This window comes from Myxocyprinus asiaticus, chromosome 24 (assembly GCF_019703515.2).
Source record: "Myxocyprinus asiaticus isolate MX2 ecotype Aquarium Trade chromosome 24, UBuf_Myxa_2, whole genome shotgun sequence".
Classification (NCBI taxonomy): domain Eukaryota; kingdom Metazoa; phylum Chordata; class Actinopteri; order Cypriniformes; family Catostomidae; genus Myxocyprinus; species Myxocyprinus asiaticus.
The window spans coordinates 38,607,585-38,629,840 of NC_059367.1; the positions used below are offsets into that span (position 1 = coordinate 38,607,585).

Sequence of the window (22,256 nt, forward strand, 5' to 3'; positions counted from 1 at the left end):
GGTTTACTGTCAATAAAATTACTTTTTTTCTTTGATTGTGTCACTGCGTCACAACTCTAAGAAAATGCATGAAGGAATCAGGTTCCGAGTTCCCCTAAGTTATGACATATAAAATTCATAGCAATACATTCACACATATGATATTTGGAAATAACATTATTTTATTTTTGCCGAACAGTTAAAAAAAGAGGCTGGAGTTTAAAAAGGAGTTTTGAGAACATATTTTATCATCCAAAATAATTTATTTCAGAGTAGCTTATTTAAGCCATCACAGGCTGCTTTTGATGCAACAAATACGAATAAAATTCATGATCATTCATACATATGATATTTGTAATTAACATTATTTTATCTTAAAAAATAAAATAGATGGAGTTTAGAGTTTTAGCAGTTTTGAGAGCATTTAAACATCTAAAACTATTTAATTCAGCATCTTATTTCAACTCGATCTGGTTTTAATGAACAGCTTATTTATCCAGTTATTTAAATATAAAGCCTAATTAATACAATTATTTACAATCAATTCACATGATGACATTTGGGCCTAAATGCCCAATCAGTGGCCCCGGCACACCCAGACCCACCAATGGCTATGCCTGTGCCCTCCTCTACACTCTTCTTTCCTATAAATAAAGGCAAAAGCCCCCAGATAAAATGAAAATAAAAATAATTAGCCACTTGAGGTTGTGGATCACAGTGATTTTATGTGTGTTTTAGGCATTCTGCTTAGCGTCGTGCCTAAAAACACCCCATAACCAAGGTAAAACATGCAGCCTCTCATAATCCCATATGAGCATGTGTTTCTTACCCTCCTTGCAGTCATGTTTATTCTCATGCAGTATGAAGCCACTTCTGCACTGGCAACTGTAGCTGCCAAACGTGTTCACACATTCATGTTGACATCCGCCGTTCTCCTTTGAGCACTCATCTTTATCTGTGAGGAGACAGCACCACATCTCAGTTAAACACACACACTCACACACACACACACACACACACTGTCCTCTCTCTGACTCAAAACACAATAATTCATACGTACTCACCTGAGAAGAACTGGGCCTTGAAACCCTTCTTGGAGACAGTGTTGTCAGATTTGAACTCAATTCGCATGTTGTTGTATTGCGAAGTGATGGCCTCTGGTTTCTCAGCACCACAGAACTTTCCATGTAGCCTGGAGTCCGCAGACAGACCGCTCCTTACCTCAACAAAGTCATACTTGCACACCTACACAGAATAAAGTAAACCTGAGTCATAGGCCAGAATCTAGAGCAGCCTGAAGTATATATGTATATACCATTCTGAAAGGACCAGATAAGACTAGCATTCTATCCCTGCTGAAATGAAGCAGACGAAAGTGGCCTGAGCTGGTCTAACTGCTCTCCAAGCCTGGCCAAGCTAATATTCAGATGGTTTACTTGGTCAGTCAGATGGTCTCCTAGCCTGACCAGATGAAACGTGTCCCAAACCTACCCAAAATCAGCAAACCAGACACGTCTGACCAGGCTTTTTTTTTTTTCTTTCAGCAGGTATGCTGGTTTGTGCTGGTTTATTGTGGTTAGTACTTGTTTGGTGCTGGTCTAGCCATGTTTAATTGGTGATGTCAGTCAACCAGCATGATCTTCCTGGTAAATCTGGGTGGATCAAGGTTGCTTTGCTGGTTAAGCTAGTTAAAGGAAAGTTCTATCAACTTCTGCTTTTGAGTACCCTGCAGTTTAAAAAATAATTTTAGTATAATATGCAAATAAAAATAAAGAAGGATAAAGACCATTTTTTTAATAGGAAACTGAATGGAACTTTCATTTGAGTAGCTAATAGCATTTTCATCATGTTCCATTAATGCTCAAAGCTTTCAGGATGAACAAGTACATTATCTCATTTTGGTTTATCGCAACACAATTCAAATCTTGGCAGAACTTTCAGTAATAATGGTTTACATTCAAGTTGTAGTTTCCCGGAAGGAATGTTGGTGAGTCAATGAATGATGCTAAGGGCCTTTCACTATTAAACCAGTGCCAGTACATTAACTGACAGGTAATTTAATTACCAGGCAATTATATGAGGTTGTGTATTAGAAAGACAATCCATTAAATGCTCAGAAAAGCCTGCAGCTTAGTAAATTCTCTATTTCAACAGACTAATAGCTGTTGTAAAATGCTGATTAAATATTCATGATTACTGCATTCATTTATTTTACAATTCTGTCTTATTTCAGAATCAGAATGAGCTGGGGGAATTCTCCTTAAGTTCACTTTCATCTCCACTGTTTTGAGCGTGTTCAGCTCAAGGTTGTTATGACCACACCAGCTGTTCAACCTCCCATCTGTATGCAGACTCGTCACCGTCGTGGATGAGCCCAATGACCGTGGTGTCATCTGAAAACGTCAGGAGCTTGACAGAGGGGTCATTTGCAGTGCAGTCATTTGTGTACAGGGAGAAAAGCAGTGGAGAGAGAACGCATCCCAGAGGAGCACCAGTGCTAATAGTGAGGGTCCTGGATGTGATTTTCCCCAGTCTCACTAGCTGATGGCTATCAGTCAGAAAGCTATTGATCCACAGAAAGATTGTGGTTGGCACGGAGAACTGTGTCAGTTTGGTTGAGAGAAGATCAGGCATGATGGTATTGAAGGCTGAACTGAAGTCCACACATAGGATCCTTGCATAAGTCCCGGGTCTGTTGAGGTGTTGCAGAATATAATGCAATCCCATGTTAACAGCATCATCCACAGACCTGTTTGCTTGGTAAGCAAACTGAAAGGGGTCTAGCAGGGGTCTAGTTATGTCCTTCAGGTAAGCCAAAACCAGTCTGTCAAATGACTGCATTACCACAGAAATGAGAGCAACAGTCCGGTGATTTAGTTTTTTTATTTTTTTTGGAGATCTGTGTGAAGATGGAGGCCAGTTGGTCAGTGCAGACTTTCAGAAAGGCAGGTAAAGACACCGACTGGGCCTGAAGCTTTCCTAGTCTTTTGTTTCTGGAAGACCTGGCACACATCCTCCACAAAGACCATAAGTGTGAAGTGAAGATCGGAGTGGGGGATGGGTGTGAGACTGGGCTTTTCAAACCTGCAGTAAAACACATTTATTTCATCAGCCACTTGTTGATTCTCTACAGAGTGAGGGGGAGGTGTCATATACTTGGTATTGATTTTCAGGCCTTTCCACACAGATGCAGGATCATTGGCTGAAAACTGTTTTTTCAGCTTTACAGAGTAGCTTCTATTAGCCACTCTAATTTCCTTAGTCAGTGTGTTTCTGGCCTGGTTGTACAATATTTTATCCCCACTTCTGTAAGCATCCTCTTTGGCATGACCAAGCTGTCTGAGTTTTCCTGTAAACCATGGTTTATCATTATTGAATGATACAAATGTCCTAGTAGGGATGCACATATTCTCACAGAAACTGATATATGATGTCACAGTATCTGTGAGATCGTCCAGGTCTGTGGCTGCAGCTTCAAAAACACTCCAATCAGTGCAGTCTTTAAGTAGGCTTGTAGTTCCAGCTCTGCTTCATTAGTCCATCTCTTTACAGTTCTTACTACAGGCTTAGCTGATTTTAGTTTCTGCTTGTAGGCTGGGAGAAGATTAACTAGACAGTGATCAGAGAGTCCTAAAGCTGCACATGGGACAGAACGATCCTGTAGTGGTGTAGATGTGGTCCAGTATATTTCTTTCTCTGGTGGGGCATGTGATGTGTTGTTTGTATTTTGGCATTTCACAGGTGAGGTTAGCTTTATTAAAATCTGAAATGCTATGATAAGAGAGTCTGTGATGTGATCACCCATCTGTTGCAGCACTGCATTCACGCATGCTTGTGGCGAGATGTAAACACTTACCAGAATAAACGAGGAAAACTCCCGCAGTGACTAGAAAGGCTTACAGTTGATGAAGAGTGCTTCAAATTTAGGACAGCACATCTTCTTCAATGCTGTTACATCTGTGCACCAACTTTCGTTATGTAAAAAAAGTTTTCCCTGATGATTCAGCAAAGTGATCCACTCTGAACAGCCAGAAGCCCGGCAGATGAAGCGCACTGTCCGGGATGGCTTCATTCAGTCAGGTTTCTGTGAAACACAGAGCAGTGGAGTTCGAAAAGTCCTTATTTGTTTGAGTGAGCAGAAGCAGTTCATCCATTTTGTTGGTGAAGGAAGTGGACATTCGCCAGATGAATACTCGGCAGCGGAGTCCCAGTGCCGTGTTGATGAAGCTTCACAAGCGCGCCGGCGCGCTTCCCTCTTTTGCATCTCTTGGGGCACTTGTAGAACACCGCTGCACCTCCAACTAAGATGTCTAATAAAATGTCTGAATAATCAGACACCAGCAAAAAGTATAAGGTATGCTCTGCCGAATATTCAGCAGTTCATCCGTGGTGAAACCGATCGGGAAAGCGTGACAAAAAAACATGACAAACAAACAAAAGTAACAAAAATGCTATAGAGCTCCACACTGAAGCAGCTATCCGTGGCGCCATTTTGAGCATTTAATTTAGCTGCTGTTACACGAAATTAAGTTTATACTTTAAGTTCTGAAGGTGTTTTTAAATATTTCCTGTTTCAGTGGCATACCCAAAATTAAAGGCTTATAACTTATTTTAAAAAAGGAGGGTCAAGTGTTTGGTATCATTGTAAAAAAAAAAAAAAAAGATATAGATTATGATCAATCCCGAGACTCTCAGCCTAAGAAACTGCTGTAAAAATGGTCTAAAAAAAACTGATTTGACAAAATATATTTCAGGGTGTAAATAAAGTAGCTCTGAAAAACTTTTGTTTAGTTCCCAATCATGTCACCTATACATGAGTATCGATTTTGTGTTGATACAACTAAGCAATCAAAAGTTATAGCATTACAAATATAATTTATCCTAGTGTCCATAAATGTCTCCAAAAAAATAAAAAAAACATAATAACTGTACATAAAAACTAGTTACCCATGCAAATACAACAATAACTAAAGGTATGCTCTCTCTCCAAAGCATGCAAGCATGAGTAACAAAATCTCATTCAGTTTCATTCTGTGTCATTTGAGCCATCACTGAGTCTGTGTCAAGTACTTGGTGCCATTTTCTGGTAGCCACATGTAATTAGAGTGAACGATCATCTCAGCCCATATTTGGATGACTTCCACCTCCGGTTGCAGCGATCTGAATCCTAATACTATTGGTTTAGCGTTCCATGAAGCTGGACAATGTATTACATAATTTCCGATAAAGTCATCTGATCCAGGAAAGCGAATGTGTTTTAAGCCAGATAGCACATTATGTGCTGTGTGCACATTGTGCTTCATGTGGATTATCTAATGATATATGCATCCGATTATATTGTGTGTGGGCTCGTTTTAAAGATAATGACCTCCTCTAAGTAATGATATTTTATGTTCCATTTATATTTTGTGAAGTTAAAAGCGAAAACGCTGCAAATAAGCAACATCTGTTTACATGTTACATGTATGTCAAAGACATATATTAGCTATTATCTGCGAGTAAAAACCGATTACAATACTATGTGCAGTGAAATTTCTTAAAAAATTAACAAAAAGGAACACTTCTGATTTGTCTGTAAATTTCTAAGCACTTGTTCAATTTTGGTCATAATGCCTTCATGCATTGTAAAGTACAGCTTCTAAGCTTTAAAATGATACCTATTTTGTTTTGGTCAAGACTGTAGTTAGTAATATAAAAAAATAAAATAAATTGTAAAAAAAATCCTGCACGCCAGTAGGATGGGCCTAAAGCGTTAATTACAAGATAAACTCTATTTCTGACAGACAGTTATGCACTTGAAAATCGAAGTCTACAGCACAATAAAAGAAACAGTTCAGCAAAAAAAAAAAAAAAAAAAAAAAAAAACTGATCAAACTGGTACTATTGAAGTGATGGAAACAACCCACATGACGATGTATTGCAAATGCTTCAAAAAGGCATGGAAACTCGCTACGTATTTTTAAGGATGATGAATATTAATGGATAGTCAGGAAAGACAGATACTAGCCTTTGCTGTAGTCATTAAGCAAACAACAACACAGCGCAAATATAAATATAATTTTGAGAGCTAATAAATACAAATGAAAGCAGAAAACAGCTTCATCTTAATAGACACACTAACAAGGTTACCAAACAAAATATGTCGGCAGTTCATTCATAATGTGAACTTTACTGGGTAACAGTGCCATAAGCAATCAGCACTGTACAAGTGCGAAAACATGAATGTAATTTGGAGATGTCAGTCCCTAATGCCCTGCGGTGATTTACACTGATTCAGCTAAAATGAACCAGACAAACCCACCCCACGCTCAGGCAAAAACCTAGTGCTCACATCGTTGCCCTCAGTCTCGAAGACGTCGAAGAGAAGGGTGATGCGGTACTGTGTGGGTGCCACCAGCTGCCAGATGCAGTTCTTGTTGGGTGGATACTCCTTGGGCCAGCCCGGACTGGTGATGGATCCATTCAGCTTGGTGATGAAACCACCACATGCAGCTATTATGAAAAGAAAACAGAAAAAGCAATAAGACAAATGACGTTTATGGTGAAAGTATAATGGATTGGTGATCTACAGTATTCAATAGACAACAGTCTAATACTTACCAATAGCAGTTACAGAAATACTCAAACCAGCCCATCTGGCACCAACAATCATGCCACGGTCCAAATCACTGATATCACATTTTTTCCCCATTCTGATGGTTGATGTGAACATTAACTGAAGTTCCTGACCCATATCTGCATGATTTTATGCACTGCACTGCTGCCACATGATTGGCTGATAAGATAATCACATGGATGATTGTTGGTGCCAGACGGGCTGATTTGAATATTTCTGTAACTGCTGATCTCCTGGGATTTTCACACACAACAGTCTCTAGAGTTTATTCAGAATGGTGCCAAAAACAAAAAACATCCAGTGAGCGGCAGTTCTGTGGATGGAAATGGCTTGTTGATGAGAGAGGTCAACAGAGAATGGCCAGATTGGTTAGAACTGACAAAGTCTACCGTAACTCAACCGCTCTACAATTGTGGTGAGAAGAATAGCATCTCAGGATGCTATTCTGAGATGCAGGTTGGCACTGTTTTGGTGGCACGAGGGGGACCTACACAATATTAGGCAGGTGGTTTTAATGTTGCGGCTGATCGGAGTATATCTCTGCAAACATAAGGAATTCAGGCAGAGGAGTTTGGTCTGGTGCAGTATGATCCAAATTAACCAACGGATCACCTATAGCGATTTCCAACGAAACACATGCACTTGGGGAGGACCGTTTCCATGGTTATCACCATGCCACTTAAGTGCCTTTGGACAGCCAATGCATTGAAGTTTCAGCTTTGTGTACATTTAAGACCTGTCTTTGTCTATTCCCACTGGACTGCTGGCCATTAATTTGTTTCCCTGAGAAAGAGAAACACAGTCACTATCATTATGTTGGATTTACTGCTGATTTGACAGCCATTGGGAAGGTGTGCTTGGCCAGTCTTTCTTTTATCTAATGGAGAATAATTTTGCAAGCACTCCAGTCTGTCACGATTGAGCCATTGAGTCATCTCAGTGCATGTCTGAACACAAACAGATTTTTGCTCAATATAGCAGCTGCAGGATACGTTCTGTCCAAGCAACTGCCTCAAGTTTCCAGATATTAAGCCTAGACTCTAGACCATAATAAGAGACATTAGCTGTTAGTCAACACTTTATCTCAGTTCTAACAAGAAATCAATGCTTTGACACAAAACTTTCACTGTATATTCCTTTCCTTTGCCTGGAAGAGATGATATATTGAGGAGACTGGCCACTTGTATAAAAAGGAATGGGAGATCGCCAATTGCCTTATTTATTGAGTCGACTAGTAAGGGGGTTGCTTGAAGGACTAGTTGATAAATTGGCCTTAAAGCTGATGTATGTAATTTTTTCGATGTTACATTTTTCATATCCCATCTTAATATGAAGAGTCAACTGTAAGTAAGCCATTTAGCAGGTTGATTTCACCTAAAAATGTAACACTGTGGCACTATCAAAACATTCCTCTGCTTGTTTGCCCAACATGGCAACATTAGCGAGAGTTTTGGGCAGGACTATCTGTTTGTTCAACCAATAGGAAACGGAGGAGTTTTCTGGATAATTAGCTCTGTATAATTAGGCTTGTTTCGGGTTCACTTGATCCTGATCGGACACGTTTCCTAGAGAACATTCACATAGGAATGCGTTCTTGTGTTCAAAAACAGCTAGACGGAGCGCAACAGAATGGAATACAATGCAGGGGTCTCGGAATTGTTTTTAAAACATATAAATATGGACACACTGTGTTTTTTTTAAACTTGGCATCTTAAAGACGCAACACATATGGTGCAAGACACAAAAAAACAGCATCTCTCAGAGAGGGTTTTATCGTGTAAACTGGCTATCAGCTAAAGCCCAGCACACTGTTGGACTACTAGTAATTTTTTGTGACCTATCCCTATCTAGAATGCGCATATGCATTAACTGGACCAGCCTGAAAAATAGTCTTCAGCCGTGACTTGAAGTGAAGAAGCTAAATTTATCATACAATTTTTGTCAGATTTTATTGCTGATTTAAAATTTTATTGAAACTAAAAATGAAATTTGGGAGATTTCTGTCTTTCCCCATTTACCAAATGGCCCCACCGTGAACCGACTTGCCTTAAAGGGACTTTGGCTCTGAAAGAGTACAAACAATTATTTCAGAAAACAGACATCTCTTTGTAGGTGCTGTATGGAGGAGGGTAAAGAAACCCAGGTATGCCTGATGTCAGTGTGAGGGAAATGCTCATAATTGTTGGCAGCCCCAAGCCAATAGCACAACATAGATGTTGGCGGTATGTCAAGAGAGCAAGAAAGAGTATAAAAAAAAAAAAGAAAAAAGAAAAAAAGCAGTGTGTTCACTGCTGGTAGCTGCTTGATAGAAGAGCCTTTTTAAAGGTGAAGTGTGTGTCATTTATGTAAAAATACATTTTATTCCAGCTTAATATACAACTCTAAGTAAGAAATCTGTAGGTTGTCCCCCAAGAAAAGTGAAAATGCTGTTGCTCTGTGGTTCCATTAAAACATTGCTCTGTTTATTTGTGCATCCCCACCAGCCTGACATAGCAAAATTGGCTCAACCAGTTATACACTTCACCTTCACAAGTTCTCTTAATATGTCTCCCTAAGATCCTGAACTATGAAAACAGAGCTATCTGTGCCGTAAAATTGAGCACATCTTTAAACTAGACTTTTCATGTGTTGTTACCATAGAACACGTTTTATGTATGGATCTAACCTGTGTCCAGCAATGCATCCATTCACATACTCACCCTCGCAGCTCCGTTTGTCCGCCGCCAGCTCGTAACCAGGGTCACAGGCGCACTTGTAACTACCGAGCGTGTTGACACAGCGCTGCTCACAGCGACCGTTGTCAGGTCTAGAGCACTCATCCATTTCTGCAACGACAAGAGCATCAGACCTCAATTAGTTACGCAGTCTCAAAGGACCGGTGGAAGAACCACTGAAAGAGCTATTTAACTCAAATAATAATGAAACAAATAAAACAACATATAAATGCAAGAATGAAATATTGGTTGTCTGCCACAGTAGAAAAATATTTACTAGCCACTTGTATCTGCAAAAAAGTCTATATTGCTGCATTTTTTAATTTCAATAAAAATAATTCTGGTTAATAATGCCAGATAATCATAACCCTTCTAAAAATTCAAAAGATATAAATAAATATTAGGGCTGTCTATTTAATGAGTTAATTCAGAGCGATTAATTATATAAAAAATAACGCATTAAAAAAACCGCAATTAATCATGTCACCGGACCGTAAAAAGGAATATTCCTTCCAACTGAGCAATTCAAGCATGGAGTACCACCTGTTTTTTTCCAGGGGGCAGTAAGCGAAACTCGCTGTATAGGCAATGCGCAGCTTATACAGATATACAGACTCTCTTACCGAGAGCAGACAACACAAGATGAGAACATGTTCTTGCATTAAAACAGAGCATGATAGAGCGCAATTCCGAAGGCAGGGATCTCAAGACATGTTTTACTAAGTTTAAAACTTCGTTTAACTTAACATAGCGACCTAAAAATGGTATGTTTATGATGCAACACAACCGAGACGCTCCAAAAGCATCTGGTTTGATGCAGGTCCTTAGACAAGCACTTACAATAAATCTCTGACTTATTGATTAATTCAGTTGCAAAATGGATTGCTGTGAACTGTAGGCCAATGATTGGCTTATGTTCAATAATATGAATATATATATATATATATATATATATATATATATATATATATATATTTCTTTTTTTTAATATAATTTATTGCATTCTAAAGCCACTTTTTGTATTGTCTTTTTTAATGCTTCACTTGTGTGCTAAAATAATGTAATGCATTTTAATTATCTGTATTATTATATATTTTTAGTATATATATATATATATTATTTAAAATTATATAAATATAACTATTTATAATTATTTAATCACTATATATTGAATTATTGTTATTTGAGGGGCTTTCTCATCAAATATTTATGTATGCGATTAATTGCTATTTGATTAATTAATCGGAACACCATGTAATTAATTCGATTAAAAATTTTAACCGATTGACAGCCCTAATAAATATATACTGTATTAAAAAAAAGATCAAAACAACCATACAGCAAAATCCCACCTTTGAAGAAATTGGCAGCAAAGCCAGCCTTGTTGACAGAACCATCAGACACAAACTTCATCCAGAGCTGGTTGGAGCTGGATTTGATGTCATCGGGTTTGTCATAACCACAGAATCTGCCCAGCAGAGGGCTGCTTTCCGAATTCCCATCACGAACTTCCAAGTAGTCGTATGCACAGTTGTCATGCCTCTCGATCTGCAATTGAAAAGACAAACGATGATAGTAAAAGGAAATGTAAAAAAGTTCAACTTGGTACCAGACATAACATTAAAGGTATTGTTCACCAAAAAATGACAATTCCTTCATTCACTCATACATATGTTGTTGGAACACAAAAGATGATTTTTTGAAGAATATCCCAACACTCTTTTCCATATAATGAAAGGGAATGGGGACGGAGGCTGTCAAGCTTCAAAATGACAATGTCCCTTTGTATAAGGAACAGACCTAAATTTAAGTCATTATTCACTAACACCAAAGCTCTGAAATGGACTACGAAACACCAACGCAATGGACTGCTTGCACTGAGCTTCATGACATATTTCCGCTCACTAGTTTCCGGTTATATGGGTTTACAATGTGCCATAGTTGCCTAGTTTGTGAAACTCCACTAAATATAAGTGTCCAGAAGAATATTTTAAAGTCCAGATATTTAGAGACAGGAGAAGAAATATTCTGAACATTAATGTGTACATCGTCTTCAAAATTCAGGAGCCGAGCGTACATTTGTAAAGGAAAAAAATATATTTAGAGGCAATCGAAATCAGTCACATTGACGTCAAAAACATGATTTATTGTTTTAATTAACCTACAGCCCTAAAAAGTAGAAATAATTTGACTTCCCCTGAATAGACTGCATTAAGGTGTGCTGAACATTGTTACCGGAAACGCCTAAGCCGCACTACGTAGAATGCGGAAGCAGTTGTACAAGTAGTCCATTGATGCCAGATTGGTTTTCACATGTCTCATGACCAAATAACACTGACGTGAAACCACAATCTCATTGACAAAATTCTAATACTGCCATATTTGAGAGCTTCAGCAGAGGGGGAGACTGTCAGTGAATAACAGCTTCAATTTCTGTCTCTTCCTCAAACAAAACAATTGAATGACGAGCTAAGTCGAACGGTATCTTACGATTTCACTATCTCGTATGAATTATTACGAGTTGCCATGAGACTGTGTTGTGTTTATTTAAACCAGCTGGCTAGCGACAGCAGCCAATCTAAACCAAACTCAGGGCGAGTACAACACAGCATATTGGAATCAGCCAGACAAATGGGACAGACGCTAAACTACGCTTTGAAGTCTTTTTTTTTTCACTGTTATACATAACAAGGTGTATAAGCAATTAATTACATGATTATAAAGCAGTAATAACAACCTTTTCAATCATACCTCAAAAGACTGGAAGGTTAAGCCTACATGGTAGCCCTGAGCCACTGTAATCTTCCACACACACACTTTGTTGGGTCTGTAGTCATCTGGGTAGTTTGGAGACTGAATTTGACCATTGTCCTTCTTCACTTCCCCACCACATATAGCTGCAAGAAAAAAAAAAGAAAAAGAAAAAAAGACAACAGTGTCTTCATCATCTTCAACATCACAATCCTTTTTTTTTTTTTTTTTTGGTAATACTGACCTTGAAATACCATAACCCTTCTGGAAAAATACATCTTAGACCAGCCTAAGCTGGTTTGCTCTTCTGAAATGCTGAAACCACCTGAAATGTGGCCAAAACCCCTCTAAAACCAGAAAACCACCCAGCTTTCCCAGGCTGATAGACCAGCCAAGACCAGCAAACCATCATAGACTGGTTTAAGATGTTTTCAGCAAAAAAGTAAGTAGAGTTTGAGAGTCAAAACAAAAATGCAAGGAAATTACTTTTATTACTACAGAAACATCTGGAAACTGCTATGTTCACCTAATGGACACACTCTGTTATTCATATGTCAATGAGGGATGGATCTAGGTTTGTGGGGTAAAATACTCATAACGAATTAATTTGACAATGCTTTCTGTTAAGTTATTAGCTTCTTTCCAACACTTTGGACTCCTCTCACCCCTGACAGTGACCCCGTAATGTCTGCTTACTGCCTGAATAACAGAGCCTAGATTATAAGATTGCACAATGGCTTTATCAGTTTGGCATCTCATTGGCTGCATCCTAATTTGCATACTATTCGTAATATATACAGTAGTTACCCTATATAACCAAAAGCTCAAGGCGCCACTATAGAGGCTTCAAACAAAAATGTAATCGGCTTGTTTAGTACCCCGACATGGCCGGACAAAACAACATTGGCTAGGTTACATCAAGCAAGGTTACCTGTTTTCAACTAATGGAAGGCAGAGGGATGTTTAAAACTTTTTTGTTTGGTGCTGCTAGGGGTCGCATAAATCATACATTTAACTTTTAAGTAAAAACTCATTTTAACCCTTTCCAGCCAGAGCGTTCAAATTTGGGAACAATTATTCCCATGGTTCCTGTCTCAATATCTTCGCCGTCCAATCACCGATTTTATTTCTGAAAAGAGCCAGATACTCATGACAAAATAAGCTAAAAGCTCATATGATTGGTTAAGGGGTTATTGGGCATGAATAATAAATGTATCATCATCATCATCATCCTCCATTAGCCTGGACGGAGCCAGAGAGGATATCCTGGGAGATTACCTCCAGTGTTGGATTTAATGCTTCAAATTGAAAACTGAGGCGATCTTTCGAGGTAAGACAAGTTATTTAACATGTGTTGTCAATATTGTCTATTGAAAGTCAAAATGTTTTAGTTACGAAGCATTTATTTGTAGGAGTAAAGCTAGTTATTTCTGGAAAAAATGACAAGACCGTCAGCGTTCACTGGACAGACAGCTAGCCTCTATTTTTAAGCACATTTCTGTGAAACTTTCTAAATAAATATTGCTAGCAATACTATGTACATTTTTAGCTAAATATCAATAACTTTTTTGGCCAATGTTGTTGCTTGTGGAAGATAGTCAAACCTTTTTAGTTACGAAGCATTTATTTGCGCTAGCTAGTTTTTTTTTCTGGAAAAAAATGTGACCGTCATCGGTGAGCCTCTTCTTTTTATATAAACGTTTTTTTTGGCAGTTTCTGTGAAACTTGATAAATAAACATTGACTAGCAATACTATGTACATTTTTAACTAAATATCAATAACTTTTTTGCCAGTTTTGTCGCTTGTGAAAAATCGGCCAGAAGTAATGTGAGGCAGAGAGCAGACGCTGTTCAGACCTTTTTTTTTTTTTTTTTTTTACGCTGTTCAGACCTGCCTGGAAACTGGCCTGCTAGTTAGATAAGTTATTGTTATTGAGTTATTGAAATAAGTTGTTGATTTTCCCATGTAATAAAAAAAATGGTAGATATCTTTCTATAATTTAGCAGATAGCCTTACCAATCCATCACATAGACATGATTTTAGATTGTGTGTTGCTTCCTGTTCACAAGGAAAATGTGATAGGGCTGTCTGCATTTGGACATTCTGGTTAGTCTGCAAGCCTTTGGTGACTATTCAGTGTATGGATTTGTGAAGATCACACTGCTGGCTACCAATTGTGTACTTTCTTCTGTTGTAGAGATGGAAAGACTATGGCTCCCTGCTTTTGAGGGCATGAGCACACACAAGGAAGATCTGCTGGACCAGGAACTACTGCAGGAAGACCCGGACCATGAGGAGATGGAGGATGAGATGGAACCTGATCCCCAGCCAAGACCATCAGCTGGGTATGTATGAATGTGTATGTATTGTTTGTTTCCATTTCTCTCATGACTGATACTCACAGTAACACTAACACTGTTACTCTTATTATTTTGGGTATGGCTAGCCATTCTTGCACAGGTCCCAAATCAGCTAGAAAGCGTAAACGCTTCCCTGACTCTGATTCTTATCCCTCGTACTCTGACATCGATTCACAGGCACCAAAACCTCTCCCATTTAAGCCTAGCCATCCATTCGGTATTGACTTAGGTAGCATGCGTCAGGCTGTGCGGTCAACCTCCAATATGATGTTGTGAGAAATTGACTTTTTCTTGCTGTTTTTTACTCAGGCTGTAGTTGCTGAGATATGCAGCTTTACAAACCATCGGGGTGGGAACTAGTCTTAAACTGTCCATGATATTCCAGCTACCAAGGAGCTTGGATGGAGGTGACCCCCGATTAATTTTAAAAATGTCTTGGGTTGCTCATTTACATGGGGTTTTCAATTCTCCCTGATTCCCATCGTCATTAGGGAACCAAGTCACTTCAGGTTTCGTGGGCGAGGGAATTTATGTCGTGTGACCGCTACAAGGCTCTTTTAGCAGCTCTAAATGTTGTAGACCCTACCACAGAGGATAATCAGGATCACCTTAGGAAGTTGCGTTATCTTATGGACCACCTCAAACAAAAATGCCAGCAGCTCTTTCACCCTAACCAAAATATCGCAATAGATGAACGTATGGTCAAGTCTAAATCTCGGTCAAGATTTAAACAATATATGAAGGGCAAGCCTACTCGTGGGGTTTTAAATTATGGGTAATTGCAACATCAGACTCGGGGTATGCTCTCGACTTTAATGTTTACACAGGTAGTCATGATGGGTGTGTCACTGACTTGGCCACCAAAGTAGTTGAATCGTTACTGCAGCCATTCAAAGACCAGGGCCACAATGTTTGGTTTGACAACTTTTACACGTCCCCAGCTCTTATGGTTAAGTTGTTAGAAATGGAAACTAATGCCTGTGGGACATGCATCGTAAACTGTTTCCTGCAGAATTTAAAGACATCAAAAGATGGGAACGCAAGACAGCTCGTGGGGATATGAGGTGGTGTAGGATTGAGGGGAATATACTTGTAATTCAGTGGAAGGACACACGTGCAGTTACATGCCTCACCAATTTCCACAATGTGAATGGCTCAACCGAAATTACTAGGTTTGTAAAAAATGATGGCGACTGGACAAAAGAAGTAGCTCTCCAGCCCACTGTCATCAGCGATTATAACAAAAACATGGGTGGTGTTGATAGGTCAGACCAAATGATAAAATCTTACGATGTCCTACAAAAAACTCAGATGTGGTAGAAGACTTTTTTTTTTTCACTTCATAGACATTGCCGTCATCAATAGTTTCATACTGTTTAAGGAATGGCAACACATTCATGTGGCACCAGGGGATGAGCGTAGATCAGTGAACTTAACCCAGATAGATTTCAGAGAAAACCTGGCTCGTCAGCTGGGAGGTATCGATATTCACGCAAGTTTCCTTCGACATCACACAGCCCATGTCCCTAAATTTGAAGAGTCCTTCAAGAGATGTTTGCTATGCTTTCGGAAAAGTAGGACTGAAAATAAAACTAAAGTAGCTTGTTGCGCGCCGGAATGTAATGGCAAAAGACTTTGCTTGGTTTGCGAAAGGAACTGTTTTCAGTCTTGGCACTCAGCTGAGTGTGACCAGTGTCGCGAAGAGGCCTAGGTTGGGCTGTGTTTACTGGTGTTGTCCTCCCTCTCCCCTCTTTTCTCCCTCTCTTCTCTCCACAGGTATTACAGTTGTTGAGTATTTATGAATGTATATATATTCTGTTCCTGCACTCTTTATTAAAAATGTAGATAGTTAGAAAGTTTGATTTTGTATGTTTTGCTGTGTAATTAGTGTGTAATTCTAATATTCAAATTAAATAAAGTGTGTGTTTTATTGAACACATAAAATGTATATTTCAGTGTTTGTGTCCTTCAATTTCAGATGCAATCTCAATTTATTATTACAGGTGCTCAAAAGGAGTATTTGAGGATTGGACATGTGAAATGTATCTTAACATTCTAAAATGTTTGTTTTATTCCATTTTCCCACTAATCACTAGAATGGTCATACCTTTTAAACAATAGATTATATTTCTAATCTGTCTGCTATTCTACATTGCCCAGAAAATTATGTATATTTCATACGCTCTAAGTTTCCCTCTAGCTTGTAATTAAAATGGCTGAAATTGCAGTTGTCTGATGAAGTATGGTGGCCGGAGAAGATTTTTGTAAAAATTGCTGTGTGAAATCTTATTGATAAAGGATGATTAGCCTTAAATAATCATACATATATTTATATCATTTGAAAGCCCTAGTTCTTCTCTTCAATATGGTATATACAGTTCAGGTGTGTGATTTTATATGAATATGAATGTAATATGAAAATGGATATGAATATCATATTCTGGCACAGAATGGAATTTTCGGAATTTTGGATTCAGGCTTTAAAGGGTTAAGTGAATGAATTTAGCCACATCCTAGCATTTACACACAAGTGCAGATGGTATCTGACAATAGGGCCTATGGTCTCAAGACAACTTTATGACACTGACCTCGTTTACATGGACACCAGAAAGCCATTTGTTGCTAGAAAACTGCTCGGTGTATGCGTTTACATGCACAGTGTTCGCAGCTTTCTCTTCACTCCCGTTTACATGAGGCTCGGTCAGTAAGCAGCTTTCTTCACAGCAACGTTATTTCCCACAACACTTGTGTAAATAACAAATATGGCATTCAAGAAAGACTTCACTATTTTATACTCTGTTGCTTGGCTTTATTTCCAGATATTCCAGAGTTTTTGCTGTGTTTGTTTCCTTAACTTTCCATCACCACCTGCAGCACAATTGCTCTGCAACAGTGGGGTTTCCTCTTACGTCAAACTGAGGGATTCCCCTAATATACTTGAGCACACATACATGAACGTGAGGGACAGTAGTCGATATTTTAAACTGGTGTGTATAAATTGGTATAGTTTATACAGTGGCAAGAAAAAGTATGTGAACCATTTGGAATTACCTGCATTTGCATAGATTTTTCTTAAAATCTGGTTTGATTGTCATCTAAGTTACAATAATGAACAGACACAATCTTTTTTAACTAATAACAAACAAATGATTGTATTGTTCTTGTAAAAACTGAATAATACATCATTTAAACATTCACAGTGTTGGTTGGAAAAAGTATGTGAACCCCTAGGCTAAAGATGTCAACAAAGCTAATTAGAGTCAGGAATTGGCAAACCTGGCATCCAATTAATGAAACAAGATTGGAGGTGTGGGTTAGAGCTACTTAGACTTATAAAAAACACTTAAACGTTTTGAGTTTGCTGTTCATAAGAAGCACCTGCTGACGTTGACCATGCCTCACAAAAAAGAGATCGCAGATGACCTACGATCAAGAATTGTTGCTTTGCATAAAGCTGGAAATGGTTACAAATTTATCTCGAAGAGCTTAGATATTCATCTGTCCACAGTTAGACAAATTGTCTATAAATGGAGATGATTTAGTACTGTGGCTACTCTCCCTAGAAGTGGCCGTCCAGCAAAGATGACTAAAAGGGAACACCGCAGAATGCTCAGTGAGGTAAAATATAACCCTAGAGTGACAGCTAAAGACTTAAAGGAATCATTGGAACTGGTTAACATCTGTGTTCATGAGTCTACTATACTGAAAACATTAAATAGGCATGGTGTCCATTGCAGGACACAATGAAGGAAGTTGCTGCTTTCCAACAAAACAATTGCTGCATTGTTTGGGAAGAACACGCAGCTCTACATATGGTGTAAAAAGGGCACTGTATACCAACATGAAAACGTCGTCCTACCAGTGAAGTATGGTGGAGGTAGCATCATAATTTGGGGCTGCTTTGCTGCTTACGGGCCTGGATCGCTTGCCATCATCGAGGGAAATATTATGTTTATCAAGATATTCTACAGAATAATGACAGGATGACTGTGCGCCAGCTGAAGCTCAGTAGAAGTTGGGTGATGCTGGACAATGACCCTAAACGTCAAAGTAAATCCACTACAGAATGGCTTAAAAAAAGAAAGAAATAAAATCCACCTTTTGGAGTGGCCCAGTCAGAGCCCAGATCTTAACCCAATAGAGATGCTGTGGAATGACCCCAAGAGAGCCGTTCACACCAGACATCCTAAGAATATGGCTGAGCTGAAGGAGTTCTGTAAGGAAGAATGGTCCAAAATTCCTTCTGAACATTGTGCAGGTCTAATCTGCAGCTACCGGAAATGCCTGTTTGAGGTTATTGCTGCCAAAGAGTGATTGACCAGTTATTAAATCCAAGGATTCACTTACTTTTTCCACAGCACTGTGAATGTTTAATGTGATGTGTTCAATAAAGACATAAAAGATTATAATTGTTTGTGTGTTGTTATCTTAAGCACATTGCCTTTGTCTATACTTGTGACTTTGATGAAGATGAAATCACATTTTAAAGGGGTTATAAAGGGTTCACATACTTTTTCTTGCCACTGCAGTGTGTGTGTGATTTTCTCTTTTTCCATTGTACCCCCAGAAATGTTGAATTCTTTCCACTGTGTTGATTTGGTGATATGACGTTGTGCTCCATCCTATGACGTTAGTTATCCAGTCTGTTCCACGCACTCTTCCAACACCCATCAGAATAACACTTGTGTGTTTACATGGCCACATGAGCCAGCGTTCTCCAGGAGAAACCTAGGTGTGTTAAACTGCTTTCTCTTAACCCCTTAAATGGCATAAGGAAATGCCACTTTCTGCACAAACCCTGGAATAAACGGTTTTCTTAATTGAATGTAAATGGGGTCATTGTACTTCATCTTAATATTGGGTTCTTATTATAAAACTAAAAAGAATACTTTGCCATCAACAATGTAATACATACCTTACACGGTTCATTTAAGTATGCAAATTTGGATGCAGCAATTGTTTGAGAGTAAATTATTTCAAAAACTGAAACAAAAACACACCAAACTTAAAGTTTAAATAGAAGTGCTATAGTGTTTTGTTATATTTTTTTCAAATGTCAGTTAAAAATGTCAAATATTACTTATTTTAGAATATTTGATTGTTGTTTGGTCAATTCTTGGACCTCACTAGTAAGAGTACCTTCATAAACAGCAGAGAAGCCCTTTCCCACCCAGTTGCTGCTGCTGCGGAACTCAATCCACAAGCGACTGTCTGTTGATATGATCGGTTCAGGTAATTTATCTCCACAGAATCGACCTGAACAGAGAGGCACAATAAAAATAATTCAACATCATAGCTTTACTTTCATTTGTTTGTTTTGTTAATTTGAAGTGTCAATGGTTCTTTCAAACCTTTCAATGGTGCTTTCCTCCAATATCCGTCTCTGATCTCTACATGATCATACCAGCATAAATGACTTCGGTATAAATCCATAGAGGTGAAGTTCAGAATGATCTTGGGAATAAAACAAGTAATAAATTGAGCTAAGTTTAAATCTGCATTTAAATCTAAATTTAAAATATAAATCTTAATATTTGGTGAGGTCTAATTTTCAACCAAATCATTCTTTGCACTGATTTGCTTGAAACAATGTGTATCTGTAAATCACTGGATTTTGAGTAATTTGTTAGAACTATAAGCAACACAACATAGGACAGAATATTTTCATCAAACAGGCCTTAAAAATGTTATTTATCTGGAACAAACAAAATCAGGATCTCAGTTAGGGTGACAAATTTTAACATATAAGTTAATATTAAATACTTAAAAAACACTAAAAATAACTCTAATGTAATTATTATAGTAAAGAATAGTAACAGTTACAGTATATAGTTGTATTTAACTAAATATTTAAATATATGCATTACATCATGTAAAATACCACACCGAATAAACGGATTAGTGATGACTCAAAGAATCTGTGAATCAGTGTTGTGAAACTCTATGTGAGACCAATACCACTTTTGACTGAATGGCACAAAATAAGTTCTTTGTAATAAGTTCACTCAGCTGATTCATCAGAGCTTCTGGTGTCTTCACCTTTTCTCCTGGTGTGACTGAAATTCTCCAGATGCAGTGCATATATGCTGAATAACCGTTCGGAAAACCGGGAGAAGACAAGTTCCCACTGCTCTCCTGCAAACTGTCTCCACATCCTATGAAGAATTAAAAGAAAGCAAGAAAGGAAGGAAGGAAGGAAGGAAGGAAACAAGAAAACAGGAAAGAAAGAAAGAAAGAAAGAAAAAAGAAGGAATGAAAAAAGAAAAAGAAAAAGAAAGAAAAGGAAAAGAAGAAAAAAGGAAACAAAGAAAGAAAAAGGAAAGAAAAAGAAAGAATGAAAGAAAGAAAAAGTAATGAAAAAATTAAGAGAGAAGAAAAAAGGAAAGAAGAAAAAAGGAAAGAAAGAAAGAAAGAAAAAGAATGCAAGAAAGGAAAGAAAATAAGAAGGAAAGAGAAAAAAGGAAGCAAAGAAAGAAAAAAGAAAGAAGGAAAGAAAAAAGGAAAGAAAAGGAATTAAAGAAAAAGAAGGAAAAGAAAAGAAAGAAGTAATGAAAAAATGAAGAGAGAAGTAAAGAAAGAAGGAAAGAAGAAAAAAGGAAAGAGAAAGAAAGGAAAGAAAGAAAGAAAAAGAATGCAAGAAAGGAAAGAAAATAAGAAGGAAAGAGAAAAAAGGAAGCAAAGAAAGAAAAAAGAAAGAAAGAAGGAAAGAAAAAAGGAAAGAAAAAGAATTAAAGAAAAAGAAGGAAAAGAAAAGAAAGAAGTAATGAAAAAATGAAGAGAGAAGTAAAGAAAGAAGGAAAGAAGAAAAAAGGAAAGAGAAAGAAAGGAAAGAAAAAGAAACAAGGAAGAAAGAAAAAGAAGAAAGGAAAGAAAGAAGGAAAGAACAAAAAGAATGAAATAAAAAGGAAAGAAAGAATGCAAGAAAGAAAGAAGGAAAGAGAAAGAAAGAAAAAGAAAGAAGGAAAGAAAGAAAAAAAAGATGAAAGAAAGAAGGAAAGAAAAAAGAAGGAAGAAAGAAAGAAAGAAAGAAAGAAGGAAAGAAAGAAAAAATGAAAGAAGAAAGAAAGAAAGATCATTAGCTGTCAACATTCAAAAGGAGTTAACAAGTGCTCATTATACATGTGTGATTAGCTCTACACAGCCACGCATGGATGTTGTATATTCCCTTTAGCATTGCTGTGGGTCATATAGACAACAAAGGATGAAAATCACATAAAAGTCTGGATTCTCTTTCACAGCATGCGCCTTGAGCCTTTAACGTAATTAAGACATCTTCTTCTAATTTTATACACCTGCCAAATATTCACAGCAAAAAGCAAAAGAGGAAAATAAATGTCAAACAAAATACAAACAAAAGTGCAAAGTCATTTAGATGTCGCTACATACAATTTAAATAAAACAATCCACAAGCAGCATACTGCATAAAATGTGCCAGCCATTGAATACATCACTGTCCGCATCACTTCAATATATTATTATGGACTTCACAGAGGATAAACTCCTGCCAACTCCAACTGTACAACAAGGGATGCACTGCTCGCACCTCGGACAAGCTTCCAGCTGGACTGCGAGGCACACCTCACTGACCTCAGCTTGCAGCGTCTTGGTCATAGAATGGACTACACTCTCTTAAAATGGAAAACATTAGCAATAAATTAATGCCAACTATAGCCTTCAACCAAATAAAAAGGGACAATGCATCTACGTGCACTTCCACAGTAAATTCGGGATGGACTTCAAAGACACTTAATCATTAATCTTACAGTTCAATCAATATCCTTTAGTTTTAAGCATTGCTCATCAACATCTACTCAGATTCCTCAAATAATACATGA

At 37.8% G+C, this 22,256-nt stretch overlaps 1 protein-coding gene across 1 annotated transcript in view; it reads right to left on the bottom strand.

Moving 5' to 3' along the window:
• The window catches only part of LOC127415112 (bone morphogenetic protein 1-like), a 126,549-nt gene that overhangs the window by 20,427 nt on the left and 83,866 nt on the right, over positions 1-22,256 (bottom strand). Inside the window, exons 8-16 of the mRNA XM_051653673.1 lie at positions 20,461-20,576; positions 19,773-19,875; positions 19,561-19,677; positions 12,061-12,206; positions 10,662-10,857; positions 9,295-9,420; positions 6,311-6,471; positions 1,044-1,224; positions 809-934 (exon numbers count right to left, since the gene is read on the bottom strand). Of these exons, the coding sequence (XP_051509633.1) occupies positions 809-934; positions 1,044-1,224; positions 6,311-6,471; positions 9,295-9,420; positions 10,662-10,857; positions 12,061-12,206; positions 19,561-19,677; positions 19,773-19,875; positions 20,461-20,576 (1,272 nt within the window). The remainder of the gene's footprint in view (positions 1-808; positions 935-1,043; positions 1,225-6,310; positions 6,472-9,294; positions 9,421-10,661; positions 10,858-12,060; positions 12,207-19,560; positions 19,678-19,772; positions 19,876-20,460; positions 20,577-22,256) is intronic.